Consider the following 16,257-nt stretch of genomic DNA (forward strand, 5'->3'; position numbering starts at 1 on the left):
GTCCTTCATTTTTATGTCTGCTCAATGAGGTCCCTCCTACTCCCTTCTAGAAAGCCCTGGGTTGTAGAAACCTCCAGTCGCTGCTTACTCTGCGACGAGTCCCAGGGCCAGCCTACTTATAGCTTAAAGGGAGCAGAAATTTGAGTGCACGTGTGGGACCACGTGGCTTTAAGAAATGATACTACCTTTGGACTATTTGTAAAGATTCTTACAAAGGGAAACTCTCGAGCTGTCCTTATCATCCATATGCATGCATGGAGCCGTTTATCACTGGGTTGCTGCAGTATAAACACATGCACCCATGAACACACACACATTAGCTATTCTCTGTCCAATGTAGACACCTCCAGAGTGAAAGGATCTTGTTTCCTCGCCATCTACTCATAAGCGGTGGCCAAACTACTTATAGTTCCCAGTACGCACCAGTGCATTTCTCGCCTACATTCATTCTTTCATTAATTCCTGAATACCTACTGTGGCTGGCACTGTTCCAGGCACTGGAAAGGAGGGATAAAATCATGGGCGTGGTGGAAATATAAGCCCCATGATGGTTTCTCCCAGATGTCGCCTGTCTCCAGCTATATATGCTGTTTGTTGTGCATTAAATTATTAATGTGTCGCAAACTTCCTCACACATTTTCAAATATTTTTCTCCTTTCCCCCATTGGGCTGTAATGAAAGAACTTTAAATAATTATAAACCAGAGATTTTTGAGATGGAAACTCAAAATCTAATTCTGTCCTCTCACTTTACAGATAAGAAAACACAGACCCAGATAAGTGAATTATTTACCCAGGATCACTTATAAACAATGTTTCCCAGGCATTGACTGCATCAGAGATAAATACTATAACCGTCAATGGTTACACAAACACTTCCCTTGTTCCCAATTCCGTTTAAAGAATCAAAATAAAATAAAAGGTAAAAGGTAGAATTTCTGAGAAATTGCTTTAGTTATTTGCTTTAGTAAAATATGTCACTGCATTTGCAGAGTTCTTGCTCTTTTATTAAAGCTAATTCTATGTAAAGGTACTCACCAAATTCACCCTCAGTCATCCTGTTATGCATTGAATTGTGTCCCCTTCAAAGTTAAATGTGTTGAAGTCCCAACCCCCAGTACCTCAGAATATGGCTTTATTTGGAAATAGTGACTTTCCAGATGTAACTAAGATAAGGTCACTAGGATGCACCCTAATCCCTTTTCCCCTCACTTGTGCACCACATAGTTCCTTTCCTTGAGTCTCTGGACACTGTCCAGTGATGAGTTGGACTTAGGGAAAGGAAGAGGCCCTGCCTAGGCTCTGAGCCTCAGTCATATGCTCATTCAATTTCCAGAACTTTCTGCATTGGATTACCAGGCATATACACCTAGATTATAAAATGTTGTTGATCCTTTTTTGTCTTCTCCTTCAAGAACCGTATAGATGGCAGGGCCAAGGCAGAATTCAGGTATCCTTGGGTCAAAATCTTATTTTTATACTGCTAAACTTTATATGTTTGAGCTTTACTCTCTGTGTAGTAAAGGTTTATAAACAGAAGAAAGACATGATCAGATAGACCTATGTACCTCCCAAATGTCCACTGGAGTCTTATTCACCTTTCAGATCCAAATAAGATCTGGATCAAACTTCCACATCTTATCTGGGGGAGTACAATGCCTTTTTTGAAGACATCTGTGAAATACCAAGGGATTTATGTTCTTATGGTTATCTCAGCCTCTAAGCTCCCACATCTGCTATATTAGTTCTGTTTAGGCATCTTCTATTCTGTACCTATTGCTATTGCTCTGTATCTCACCAACACAAACACAAAACTTAGAACTTTTATTTTATTGCCACAGTGCAAACCCTGACATGTGGCATTTGTATGTATGGAACCCTTTGCTAAGGTGAATAGGGTTTGTGATGTTTATAATAACTCTCAAGGAAAACTGAGAAGAAACTGACTATGTTGGTCCAAGACTGTGCAGTGAGCCTAATGAGTTCACCCTCCCCCAAACTACATGTTTGGGGGGCTTCTCCAGTACCATTCAACATGCACAGTTTAACTGGCCTGGGCTTGGAGTATAACTGAAGGAAAAGGGAACACAGAATTTTTTTTTTTTTTTTTTGCTTTTGAATCAGTATATTAAGGAGACATTCATACATTTCAAGAATTGCTTAAATTCTGATATCCAGATTTAAGTTTGTGAACATATGACTTTAAACATACAATTAAAGCTATTCATAATGTGCTATTCTACCAACATTAAATTACAGTTACTTTGGAGCATAAGTTAAATGGTTTAAAGTAAGTCTGTAACATACCTGCAAAACACCTTCCTAACTCATACATGCAAATTACTTCTCATCACTCTAACCTCTAAGTTACCCTGCTCCAGAAGTGACTACTCTAAGGCTTACTGTGGTCCAAAGAAAAGGAAGAAAAAAAAAATAACCAGGACAAATAGCTAGATATATTAAAAAAAGATGGCACAGCAGAAGGAAATGCAGTTCTACAAGTGCAAGCCCTTAAGAAGCAGCATGTTATATGATAAACCCCTTCTTTAGAAAGGTATCATTTCTATCACTGATACCACAAGCTAAATTATATAGCATGCCATCTTCAAGTAACCGTTGAGGCAATAGAATAAATGCAGAGGCATCACAATGAATCCCACTTAATACCACTATACAGACCAACACTTCTCTACAAATTCTTTGTCTGACTGCCAGTTAAATACAGTTTTAACTTCATAGCTTAACAATTAAGGGTCATACACTGAAGCCAATACATATACCTGGCATTTCAGTCTAAGCTATTCCATGTACATAGCTGAAATCAATTACAAAGTATGGCCTAACAAATGCTAGGGGAAATTTTTTAAGTAGTTTTTACAAGTATTAAACTTATCTTGCACACTGAAGTCATCATACATACAGGGCAAAGTCAGAGCTTTTATATTCGAGTTTATTCTTCATTTAACTTTTAAAACACTACTATAGTTGAATATTAAAACAAACAATAGCAAGAAGTGAGCATATTATGATTATAGTCCTTCACTCAACCACTACTGCAAATAAAATGCCAGCAGTGAGTGTTATTCACTGGCCCCATTAGGAGGTCTGACACTGAACACCACCTCGAGGATGATGTTCATCATCCTCATATGCTTCTCCATTGTAATGGCGCCGTCTTTCCTGATTTGGATCAAAGTCCACTAGTTCTACCTGGTCCATTTCATCAGTCTCTTCTACTTCCTTCCACTCAGGTAGGAGTTTTTCCAGCAAAGAGAGTTTATCCGGGGAGAGAAAGCCATTCTCAGGAAAGTTTACCTTAAATTCAATGATTAGGCGACCCTTTTCATATGGTCTACGGTAAATTGGCATGCCTTCATTTAGCACACACTTGATATCTCCATGCTTGACAATCTGACCTGGATGAGAAGTGATGACTATGGCTCGGTTGTCAAGAGTAGATATTGGCTTTTGGAAGCCACACAATGCCTCAACCAGTTGTATGTCCATACACATGAAAAGGTCTTCTCCTCGTCGAGTAAAAACAGCATGGTCCTTCTGATCTAAAACGATGATAATATCTCCTGGCTCCAGTCCTGGTTCTTGGTCTCCTTCACCACGGAATGTTATCTTCTGGCCATCTTTCATGCCTTTGTCAATATGAACTTCTAGAATTTTCTTCTCTCGAACTATCTTCCTTCCATTGCAGCTTTTACATCTATCTTTAGGACTGATCTGCTCCCCATGGCCCTGGCACTCCATGCAGACAGACTGAATCTGCTGAACCATTCCAGGTCCTATCTGATGAATTCTTATTTGCATTCCAGTACCTCGGCAATTGGGACAGCACTCTACTGCTCCTTTCTTACCACCTCGGCCTTCACATTTGTCACAAGTCACATTCTTTTGCAGAGCTAGTTTTCTTGTTGCACCATTATATAAATCTTCTAAGGTTACTGTGAGTTGATGCACAACATTTTTACCTCTCCTTTCTCTCTGCATCCTGCCTCCTCCTCCAAAAAACATATCGAAGATGTCCATGGGGGAGCCCAAACCGCCACCTGCTCCACCTTCTTTAATTGCCTGCTCTCCTCCTTTGTCATATAATTCCCTTTTCTTTGCATCAGAGAGCACTTCGTAAGCTTGAGAAATCTGTTTAAACTTCTCTCCTTCATTTGGATTCTTATCAGGGTGGTACTTCAAGGCCAGTTTCCTGTAAGCCTTTTTCAATTCTTCTTGGGTGGCATTGGGTTTGACCCCCAAAACATCATAATAAGTGGTTTCTTTCACCATTTCCTACAGCCGGTGAGAGGGCCGATGCCGGTGTGGGGGAGCGGAAAGGAGCGCGTTGCCGTGCGCAGCTCGGGCAGCCGCCGCTCCTCGGCCTTTTCCCCCAGCGGGGAACAAGGAATTTTGACGTGTGGTTTAAGTGACAGATCTAGGCTGATTTGGGCTGTTGGTAAAAACTAACGGGGTTTAGACATGCAAAGATTATATGGTCTCTAGTGCCACCTGTTGCCCAACTAAATGAAGAACTACAAACTTTTTTTTTTTAACATCTTTATTGGAGTATAATTGCTTTACAATGGTGTGTTAGTTTCTGCTTTATAACAAAGTGAATCAGTTATACATATGTTCCCATATCTCTTCCCTCTTGTATCTCCCTCCCACTCTCCCTATCCCACCCCTCTAGGTGGTCACAAAGCACCGAGCTGATCTCCCTGTGCTATGCGGCTGCTTCCCACTAGCTATCTATTTTACATATGGTAGTGTGTATATGTCCATGCCACTCTCTCACTTTGTCACAGCTTACCCTTCCCCCTCCCCGTGTCCTCAAGTCCATTCTCTAGTAGGTCTGTGTCTTTATTCCCATCTTACCGCTAGGTTCCTCATGATCTTTTTTTTTTTTCCTTAGATTCCACATAAATGTGTTAGCATATGGTATTTGTTTTTCTCCTTCTGACTTACTTCACTCTGTATGACAGACTCTAGGTCCATCCACCTCACTACAAATAACTCAATTTCATTTCTTTTTACGTCTGAGTAATATTCCATTGTATATATGTGCCACATCTTCTTTATCCATTCATCTGTCGATGGACACTTAGGTTGCTTCCATGTCCTTGCTATTGTAAATAGAGCTGCAATGAACATTTTGGTACATGAGTCTTTTTGAATTATGGTTTTCTCAGGGTGTATGCCCAGTAGTGGGATTGCTGAGTCGTATGGTAAGAACTACCAACTTTTCATCGTTCTCTGGAGAACTAGACACCTGGAGATTAGGAAAAGAATGCCTGATTTTAACAACATCCTTCACAACAACAGCCTCCCAAGGCTGAGTTGGGGGCAGGGTAGGAGGTGGTGCTTGGTGGTTCAACTTCACTGGCATCTGCTCTGGACAGCAGAGAAATAGCCAGTTTAGAAGGAGCCTCCAAGCATGACATCCTCTGTGAGTACCTTAGGACCAGCAGCAACAGGCAGGCTGTAATGGAAAAAACAAGGGGCTTTTCAGACCTATATTCGTATTCTACTAGCTATGGTTATCTGTATTTCTTCTCCCAAGTGTGGGAACCTCTGTCACCCACTTATCTGGTGGTGATAATCAGGTCTAGTTTTTCTTTCATGTATTCTTATTGCCTATAAGTATATCCAGTAAATATAAATTTAAAACTCTCTTCAAAAGGTTGTATCAACACTTGCTTAATGTTTTCAAGGATGATCCCTAAGAAAATATAAAACCACAATTGTCTCATGAATTCCATTTTTAGTAGAAATTTTAAAACGAGGTGTCTATGGTTTAGAAGGTAAGGTGCACCTTTGCTCTCTCTTTTGTACAGAGCACATTCATTTAAAACCTAGTTCCCAGACCTTGTGGATGTTCCATCAGATGGTCACGAAGGTGCCATGGAACCCATAAGGCATTTGCACAGGCACCTCTGCTCGGCCCAGTTCTTCAAAGTTCTTGGCATCCAAGACTAGGAGAAAATTTCTTTCATTCTAGAAAAGGAAAGCAAATATTGAATATTCTCTCTTATTTTTTTTCTATTAAAAAATCTGTTTCCTCCAGTGGGCTGTAAAATTCCTAAGAGAGAGACTACATATTACTCATCTTCATGTCCACCCCCAGCATCTAGCACAGTGCCTTGCCTATTCATTCACTAAATGTTTGCAGAATGCTGAACTGAACAGAAAAGGAAATTACAGCTGAAGAAGTACATATCTAGAGCAAAGAATAAGTTCTTTATATCAGTCACCTTCACAGGATCTCTTTGGGTTTAAGGATCTTTTTACCTGCCCCTTTTCCATCTCCTAAGAGACATAAAAATTCTTCTAAAATGAAATGCCTCCATTTTGTGTTACTTTGGAGCTGTTCAAAAGGTAGCATTGCAAGGCAGACTGAGATTTGCCCTGGTCTAATTACAGGAGTGGCAAGTACCTGGCATGAGGACCAAGTCCTCCTAAGCCCATGGCAGGCATTATTAATTGATCACAGCATTTTCCTCACCTAAACCTTAAAAAGCCTCAGAATCCAACACCCCAGGTAGCCAGTAATAATTGATCAAAGCTGGTACTCAAAGTGAAACTACTGCCACAAGACTGCCCTAGACAAGAAGTTATATATCAACATTATTGGGACTTCCCTGGTGATCGAGTGCTTAAGACTCCGTGCTCCCAGTGCAGGGGGCCCAGTTTCGATCCCTGGTCAGGCAACTAGGAGCCCACATGCCACAACTAAAGATCCCATGTGCTGCAACTAAGACCCAGTGCAGCCAAATAAATAAATAAATATTTTTAAAAAAAGATATCAACATTTTTGAGATACTAGGTCAGGGCCTATCACATTAGATTTTTGGGTCACTCAATTTATTTTATTTTATTTTTTAGGGGTTTTTTTTAATATTTATTTATTTATTTATTTATTTTGCCTGCACCGGGTCTTCGCTGAGGCATATGAACTCTTTAGTTGCGGCACGCATGCGGGATCTAGTTCCCTGACCAGGGATGGAACCCGGGTCCCCTGCATTGGGAGCACAGAGTCTTACCCACTGGACCATGAGGGAAGTCCCTTGGGTCACTCAATTTAAATTGGCAGCACAGATGGTGGTATGAAATATTAGACTAGAATTCAGAAGTTTGGGATTTAAATACTGGCTTTACCACTATGAGATCTGATGCAAGTCTCTTTCAACTTCCTTAAGTTACAAATTCTATGTGTAAAATGGTACCCCACAAAGTTGTTTTGATGACCAAATAAGATAATATGTATGAAAGAGGTTTGTAAATAAATTCCTATGCAAATGTTAATTATTATTATGGTTCTAAAATAGAACTTTAAAACAGTAATAAAGTACTGATTATGATAAAAAAAAAAAAGGGTACCCAAATAATAAGGAGAGGAAGAAAAAGGAGAAGGTGCCAAATTGCAATCAAAATAAACCATCAACAGCATCACTAAATATAACCCTCAGAAGGCCCAGTGCTATTTCTCTTTCTGACAAGTGACGGAAATACATTTACCTGGTTGGGAGTGATCACCACAGAAAGAATAACCCCACCATCTTCTTCATTGGTTCCTGGTACTGGAACAAAAACAGGTTCTGAAGGATAAAAGCCATCTTCTCTCCAAACCTGTAAGTCCCCAAAAAAGTATTTGATAAAAGACTGGTTATGAGCTGCAAGCTTTCTATAGTTATTATCAGTCCCAGCATGAATTTGGCTGTCAATGCAATGGTCCAACAGTAGAAGAATCAGGCTTACTGAGTTAAATATAGGACAGGGAGCTTTTGCAGCTGCAGATTCCATCATCATCAAACACAACTGGTGTAACTACAGTTTCCCATCAACCTGAAATAGAGGTGTCCCATGATTTCTCTCAAAATACTATCAAGCATAGAATTGTTTCTCTGGGCTTGTGGTTCATTTAGATTCCCTAGAGGGAACATACCCCTAATCTATGTGATTCCATGGTTCTCAGATTTAATAAAAGTAAGTGGCTGAGCTGCTTAAATATTAAAAAATCTCGAGACCTACCTTAAAAAAAAACAGAAATTAATTCAAAGGGCAGAATACGTTTTCTGTTTTTTGTTTTTTTTTTGTTTTTTTTCTTTCCTTTGCGCTACACGGGCCTCTCACCGCTGTGGCCTCTCCCGTTGCAGAGCACAGGCTCCGGACGCGCAGGCTCAGCGGCCACGGCTCACGGGCCCAGCCACTCCGCGGCATGTGGGATCTTCCCGGACCGGGGCATGACCCCGTGTCCCCTGCATCAGCAGGCGGACTCTCAACCACTGCACCACCAGGGAAGCCCCAGAATAGGTTTTTTAAGAGTTCAGAAAAGGAAAGAGAATTTCATTACCGTCAGTGTCTTGTTCACCACGTCAACCTTGATCAGAGAATCGCCCACCAAATGCCGAAAGCCACAGCCATAGAAGAACTGATACTTTTTGCCACTGAACTGGCCATAGTTGATCTGGGGAAATTCAACACCTCCTTCCTCTTCTAGCTCCTCAGGATATAGATTTTCATAAAAGCACCAAATCTAAATGAGGGCACAAAAGGATTTGTAGTGATTGCTTAATTCTTACTTTCTTCAGTGTAGGTCAGCGTGGGGCTAACACCCTATAAGAGTTTGTGACAGGGCTTGAAAACTGAGGTTCTGTCATTTTTAAATATTGTTCCTCTTTTCATCGTGTGTATGAACATATAAAAGATTATCTGGTTTTGTGACTAAGCTGTCAAATGGCATAGGCGGTAGAAGTGGGCTTTTATTCTACTAAAGCTGAGACATTGTTAGCTACACAATGATATGTAAGTGCAAATTAGCTAAAAGGTGGGGATGGTCAATTCCTATCTCAAATACTTAGACATTCCACAACCATTAGAAAGTTTCATATATTTGTTTCAAAACACAAAAGGGATAGGTAAATACACTGCTCACTCCCACCCAGAATTCTGTGGCTCTTTTGTAAGCCATGCTCCATCACCTTACCCTGCTCAGCTGAATGTTAATAAATGTTAATAAAACTTACTGGGCACCAAACATTGTGGAGAACAGCCACACTACATAGCCACACTACTTTACTAGTGAATGAAGAAACACTACTGCGGATCAAAGTCTTAGTCTAATATCCATTCATAGCATACCTTTCCATCAGCCTGTTTCACAGCACTGGCTGAAGAATAGGACAACGGGCTGAGGTTCTCTCCCTCAGGGGCATTCAAACTGACATGTAAGGGCAAAACAAACCTTCGAGGGAAAGATCTGGCTACTGAATTATAGACCTGTTTAGGAGAGAGAAATAAACTGTTGAGAAAATTGTCATTCATAGAATAACAGCATGTCCCAATAACTGAGATCCAGTCAGTATTATTGGCATTTCTAAGTAATTGCATAAATGATCATTTTCATTCATTCATTTACTCAGCAAATATCAGTTGAGTACCTACAAGAGGCCAAGCTCTGTTTTAGACACTGAGAATACAACAGTGAACAAAACAGTCCCTGGCCTTATATTTCTAGTGGAGAAAGAATGATAATAGATAAGAAATATATGTTACTTAAGTAGTGTCGAATAAATAAATGATTATATAGCTCAAAGTCAGAGAGTGATAAGTGCCAATAAGAAACACACTGAAGGGTGAGGGACTAGAGAGTAAAACAGGTGCTTCCTTCCTCAGGTTTGGTCCGGGAAGAACTCTGTGTGGAAATGGGCTAACTTAGCAGGCCTGGGTTGCTCAGACCCTGCATATTCTCAGGAAAGCCTGTTTTCATGACTGGTACTTGGCCAGCACCTGGGGACGGAGCTCTTTGAATGTTCAGTCTGATAAGAGTATGTTCGCATGCCTGAGGCCTTGAGGCGTACTGTACTAATTTGTTCTTATAGTTTATGCTAACAACGTGATTTATAATGAACACCTGCCTTCTCTATGGGGCTCTAGAACTTCAGTAATTGAGGTTACTCATGTAAGGGTCATATATGTTATGTGCTGATCCCCAACAAACACCCTGGACCACCAGCTTGGGTGGGCTCCCCTGGCAGGCAACATTTCACACGTGTTGTCACAATGAGTTGCTGGAGGAATCAAGCACATCCTGGGAGAGGGCTCTTGAAAACACGCACCTGGTTTCCTCCAGACTTCACCCCACATACCTTTCTTTTTTTCTGATTATTCTGGGACCCATGAGCCCTCCTAGTGAATCATCAAAACAAAGAGTGGTTTTGGGGGCCCCCAACACAGCATCTCTGCAGAGATGATGCTTAAGCAGGAGACCCTAATAAAATAAGTGTATTTTTTATGACAGTTAGAATGGCTTAAGCACATCTTCCTCTCTTGAAATATTGTAAGATGGGGAACAAACTATGCCGTTTTCCCCCATATACCTAGCCCATATCATCTCCATAACATGCAGAAATGTTTTTACTAAGTAAACACTTAGTGCTATTTTTAAGCTTCATAAACAATTAGCTTTTAAAAATTTACTTTTAATTTAAACATTTTTGTCTTTTGCAAAACCATAGGTGAACAAAAAGAGAGGGCCAATAATGGTGAGTTAGGCAATATGGATCAACTGTTTCCCTGAGAACAGATAGAAAAACTGGACAAAATGTTTAAAACAGCTATTTGAAGGCACTGGTGAGCTAAAAAAGGTAATGAAGAACAATGGGACATAGATTTGGAAGGAGAAGGAAACCCACCGAAACTACATATTGGGGGCAAATTTTCCACTAAGGACATCAGCTGCTTTTACGAACAGGTAGCTGAAAGGCTGAGAAAATGTAAAAGAATTTTTTATTAAACTTTTTAATTTTGAGATATATATTGCAGACCCACAAGCAGCTGTAAGAAATAATACAGAAAAGCAAACAACTGATTTTAAAATGGGCAAAGGACTAGACTAGACAGTTCACCAAGATATACAAATAGCCAATAAGTACATGAAAGGATGTTCAACATTATTAGTCATTAGGGAAATGCAAATCAAAATGACAATAAGATAATACTTCACATTCATTAGGATGGCTATTATAAAACAAAAAAACAAAACAAAACAACAAAACAAACAAAAAAACCAGAAAACAACAAGTGTTTGTGAGAATGTGAAGAAAGTGGAACCCTGGTGCATTGCTGGTGGGAATGTAAAATGGTGCATCTGCTTTTAAAAACAATTTGGCAGTTCCTCAAACAGTTAGATATAATAGAATTATCATATGATCCAGCAATTCCACTTCTAGGTATATGCCAAAAAAGAATTGAAAACAAGGACTCAAACAGATACTTGTACACCAGTGTTCATAACAGCATTATTCATAATAGCCAAAAGCTGAAAACAACCCAAATGTCCCCCAACAGATGAATAAACAAAAGGTAGTATATACGTACAAGGAATATTATTAAACCTTTAAAAGGAATGAGATTCTGATACATGTTACAACATGGATAACCCATGAAAAGATTATGCTAAATGAAATAAGCCAGACACAAAAGCATCTTGTATGATTCCACTTATATGAGGTACCTAGAACAGGCAAATTCACAGAAACAGAAAGTAGAATAATGGCTTCTAAGAGCTGGGGAGAGGGAGGAGATAGGGAGCTGTTATTTAATGGGTACAGAGTTTCTGTCTGGGATGATGAAAAAGTTCTGGAAATGAATAGTGATGTTGGCTGCACAACATCATTAATGTATTTAATGTCACTGAATTATACACCTAAAAATAGTTAAAATAATAACTTTTGTGTCATGTATATTTTACCACATTAAAAAAAACAAACAATGCAGAGAGATTCCATGTGTCCTTCATCCAGTCTCACCAATGATGACCTCTTACATAACACCACTACAACAGGGAAACTTACATGGATATAATCCACCAACATTATTCAGATTTCACCAAATTAACACACATTCATTTGTATTTGTATGTGTGTATGTATGTATGTGTGTTTAGTTTTATGCAATTTTATCACATGTAAATTCATATGATCACCACCATACTCAAGGTACAAAACAGTTCCATCACCACAAGGATCCTTCATGTTACCGTTTTATAAGGATATTGCCATACCAACTCCCCCATCACTTGGCCCTACTGAGAAGAGATTTTGATAGTTTTGAGGAGCTAGAGAAATAAAAGTTTTAGTTCAAAGTCTCCAAGAAGGGGAAGCCCTGATAAACCTCTAGCTCTTTGGGTCAGGATCCCTTAGGCTGTACCCTAGAAGTAAAAATAAACAAAAATAGTCCAGCTCTTGCAGCGACTGTATCATGTTTCAAATGTTCTCAATCCCTATAACTAGATTAAGAATATCTTCAATTGATAATGTACCCTAGCCGTCTGCCAGAAGCAAATGAAAATCTTCCCTAGAGGAAGATAACAGTCTCAAAATATCCCTCCTACAATTTTTCAAACACAGTATTCTGTATAGAATAAAAATTAGTTGGCACATGAGATGACAAGGGAGCATGATTTAAAAAACAACAACAAGAAGATAAACAACAAATGATAGAAACAGAACCACAAGTGATCCAGACAATAGAGTTATCAGACTTTAACTATTCTGAATATGTTGGAGGAAATTATTTTAAATTAGGATCGTAGCAGAGAACTAAAATTATAAAAGAGAAGGGAATCAAAATTCTGGAACTGAAAAATGCAGTGAGTTTAGGAACATAGTGCCTAGGTTTAACAGCAGAATATACACAGCTGAAGAAGAATGTTTGGGGCTTCCCTGGTGGCGCAGTGGTTGAGAGTCTGCCTGCCGATGCAGGGGACATGGGTTTGTGTCCCGGTCCAGGAAGATCCCACATGCCACGGAGCGGCTGGGCCCGTGAGCCATGGCCGCTGAGCCTGTGCGTCCAGAGCCTGTGCTCCACAACAGGAGAGGCCACAGCAGTGAGAGGCCCGCGTACCGCAAAAAAAAAAAAAAAAAAAAAGAAGAATGTTTGAACTGTAAGATAGATAAGAAGAAAATATCCAAAGCAAGATACTTAGACCAAAGGATAGAAGATACTAAAAAGAACATAAGCAACAGAGGGTTAGAGTGAAAAGGGGTAGCATATGTGTACTGTAATCCCAGAAAGAAAAGAGAGAAAAGACTTACCAGATACAATATTTGAAGAGATAATAGGCGAAATTTTTCAAAACTAATGAAAGACATCAAACCATTGATTCAAGAATCCTTAAGGGAAAAAAAAGTAAACCTAAATCAAAAGGAACTCATACTAAAAAATATCATAATACTAACTACAGAAAACCAAAGAGAAAATCTTTGGGGGGGTGGTATTTCAACTTCAAAGGAGCAAAGCTTTAGACTGACAGCTGATTTCTTAACAGAACTCAGAAGACAATGAAATGATATCTTCAAAGTGTCAAAAGAAAATAACAACCTAGATTCTTTATCCAGTGGAAACATCCTTCAAGAAAGAAGGTAAAATAAAGACATTTTTCTGACAAGCAAAAACAGAGATTTCATCACCAGCATATCTGAACTAAAGGAAATACTAAAAGATGTTCTTCAGTCAGAAAGAAAATGATTCCACATGGATGCTCAGAGAGGCTAAAAGGAATTAAGAGCAAGAGAAGGTACAGGGCTTCCCTGGTGGCACAGTGGCTGAGAGTCCACCTGATGATGCAGGGGACACGGGTTCGTGCCCCGGTCTGGGAAGATCCCACATGCCGCGGAGTGGCTGGGCCCGTGAGCCATGGCCACTGAGCCTGCGAATCCGGAGCCTGTGCTCTGCAACGGGAGAGGCCACAACAGTGAGAGGTCCGTGTACCACAAAAAAAAAAGAGAAGATACAGATGTGGGTAAATGGGTAGTATGGGTAATTATGACTACATAAAACAACATTAATAATAATGCCTTATAAGGGTTAATATATAGAGAGAATTAAAATATATAAGAACAGTAGCATATAAATCAGGAGTAGAGTAAATGAAGTTAAAGTGTTCCAGAGTCCTTGCATTGTCTGGAAGGAATTAAAAGACCTGATTTATAATATATTGTGTTAAATCAAGGATGCATATTGTAATCTCTCAAATAACAACTAAGGGAATGTATAACTACCAAGCTAATGATCAGAGGGTGGAGTGATGTTTGGGGGAGGGGAGGTGGAAATGAAATAATAAAATATGCGCAACTAATGTAGAGAAGGCAAGGAAGGAGAGAAAACAAGAACTAGTGAGACAAATAGGAAGCAAATAGTCAGATGGCATATTTAAACCTCAAAATGTTAATGACTGGTTTAACTAAATGTCCCAATCAAAAGTCAAGAGTTAGCACAATGAATATATATGTTGCTTACATGGTACATATTTAGAAAGGTTAAAAGTAAAAGGATGGGAAAGTTATAGCACGCAAACATCAAGGCAAAAAGCATTACTTAGAGATAAATATTCAATAAACCAGGAAGGTAAAACAATTCTAAATTTGTATGCACACAGAGCACCAACATATGTAAATTTAAAATTAGCATAACTATGAGGAGAAACAGAAAAATCTATACTCCAAGCAAAAGATTTTGATATACATTTCATGTTATATGATAACTGATAGATAGAGATCAATAAGAATAAAGAAGATTTGAATAATATTATTTTAAAATATGACCTAATCAACATATATAAAACACTACATCCAAAATTCATTATTTTAAATGCACATAAAACATTTTTTTAAATAATCTTTTCCAGGCCATAAAGCAAATCTCAATAAATTTCATAAACTTCAAATCATACAGTAAAATTAAGCTAGAAATCAATGGGAAAAATAACTAGAAAGATTTCCATTTCTCTGAAAGTTTAAAAAAAATTTTCAAAGAAGAAATCTCAGTGAAAGTTAGAAAATACTTTAACTGAAAAGTAATAAAACATATCAAAACTTGTGGGATGCTCTGCTAGACAGAAATTTATCATCCCAAAGGTATATATGTTGAGGAGGGAAAGGTAGAAAAATAACAAACGAAGGTTTTATATTCTTAGTTAGAAAAGGAGCACATTAAGCACAAAGAAAGTAGAAAAGGAAATGAAAATAATAGCATAAATTGATGAAACTGAAAACAAACACACATTAAAGAAGATCAACTAAGCCAAAAAGTTGGTCTTTTGAAAAGCCTCATTAAATTGATGAGAACCTAGCAAGCCTAAAGGAACAAAACAGACAGCAAAAATAACCATATAAGGGATAAAAACAGAGGCTATCAATTAACCCTACATACATTTTTTTAAAACATAGCATATCATGAATAACATTAGGTCAACAAATTTGAAAATTTAGATGGCATTAATAAATTTCTTAGAAAAAGACTATTTACCAAATCTGACACAATAAGAAATAGAGAATCAGAAAAACCCTATACTATTAAAGAAATGTAATTTATAATTTAAGATCTACCTATAAAGAAACTTACAGGCCCAGATGACCTTACTGTTGAATTATTCCAAACGTTTAAGAAATAATGCTAATCTTATACTTTTCATGCAGAGGGTAGAAAAGAGAACAATTTCTTACTCACTGTATGAGATCAGCAAAATCTTAATAACAAAACCTAACAAGGGGGCTTCCCTGGGGCGCAGTGGTTAAGAATCTGCCTGCCAATGCAGGGGACATGGGTTTGAGACCTGGTCCAAGAGGATCCCACATGCTGCAGAGCAACTAAGCCTGTGCACCACAACTACTGAGCCTGCGCTCTAGAGCCTGTGAACCACAACTAATGAAGCTCATGTGCCACAACTACTGAAGCCCGCATGCCTGGAGCCTGTGCTCCACAACAAGAGAAGCCCCTGCAATGAGAAGCCCATGCACTGCAACGAAGAGTAGTCCCCACTAGCTTCAACTGGAGAAAGCCCATGCGCAGCAACGAAGACCCAACGCAGCCAAAAATTAAAATTAATTAATTAATTAATTAAATCTATTTTAAAAAACTAACAAGGACATTATAAGAAAGAAAAATTATAGGTCAATCTTAATCATGAAATTGATGCCAAAAAATGCTAAATAAGATATTAGCAAAGCAAATCCAGAAATATATTAAAAATACAGTGCAACTGACTGGGATTTACTTCAGGAATAGAAGGTTAGTTTAACATTCAAAAATCAATCAATGGCTATTATAAACGTTTTAAAATCAATCAGTGTATCTCACCACATTTGTAGAAGAAAGGATAAGTCATGTCATTATCTCAACAGTGCAAAAAAAACATTTGATAAAATCCAACATCCATTCATGAGAAAAATTATTAGTAAATAAGCAGGTGTACATCAGC

At 38.6% G+C, this 16,257-nt stretch overlaps 2 protein-coding genes across 6 annotated transcripts in view; both read right to left on the reverse strand.

The window, feature by feature from the left end:
• Positions 1–3,071: 3,071 nt before the first annotated feature.
• Positions 3,072–4,289, reverse strand: LOC307056194 (dnaJ homolog subfamily A member 1-like; the record flags this gene model as incomplete). Its single annotated transcript, XM_079708756.1, has 1 exon — positions 3,072–4,289. The coding sequence occupies one exon, from the start codon at positions 4,287–4,289 to the stop codon at positions 3,096–3,098; it is 1,194 nt and encodes a 397-aa protein (XP_079564882.1). The 3' UTR covers positions 3,072–3,095.
• Positions 4,290–5,879: 1,590 nt separating this feature from the next.
• Positions 5,880–16,257, reverse strand: part of BCO2 (beta-carotene oxygenase 2) — a gene marked incomplete at both ends in the record, with an annotated part of 41,759 nt that continues 31,381 nt past the window's right edge. For 3 of the 5 annotated variants that reach the window (XM_079708527.1, XM_079708531.1, XM_079708528.1), the window contains 4 exons: positions 5,880–5,993; positions 7,515–7,625; positions 8,350–8,532; positions 9,138–9,275. In XM_079708527.1, coding sequence (XP_079564653.1) covers positions 5,880–5,993; positions 7,515–7,625; positions 8,350–8,532; positions 9,138–9,275 — 546 coding nt within the window. The remainder of the gene's footprint in view (positions 5,994–7,514; positions 7,626–8,349; positions 8,533–9,137; positions 9,276–16,257) is intronic. The other 2 variants (XM_079708529.1, XM_079708530.1) reach the window with 2 other exon arrangements.

Source organism: Hyperoodon ampullatus (assembly GCF_949752795.1).
Source record: "Hyperoodon ampullatus genome assembly, chromosome: 7".
NCBI lineage: Eukaryota > Metazoa > Chordata > Mammalia > Artiodactyla > Ziphiidae > Hyperoodon > Hyperoodon ampullatus.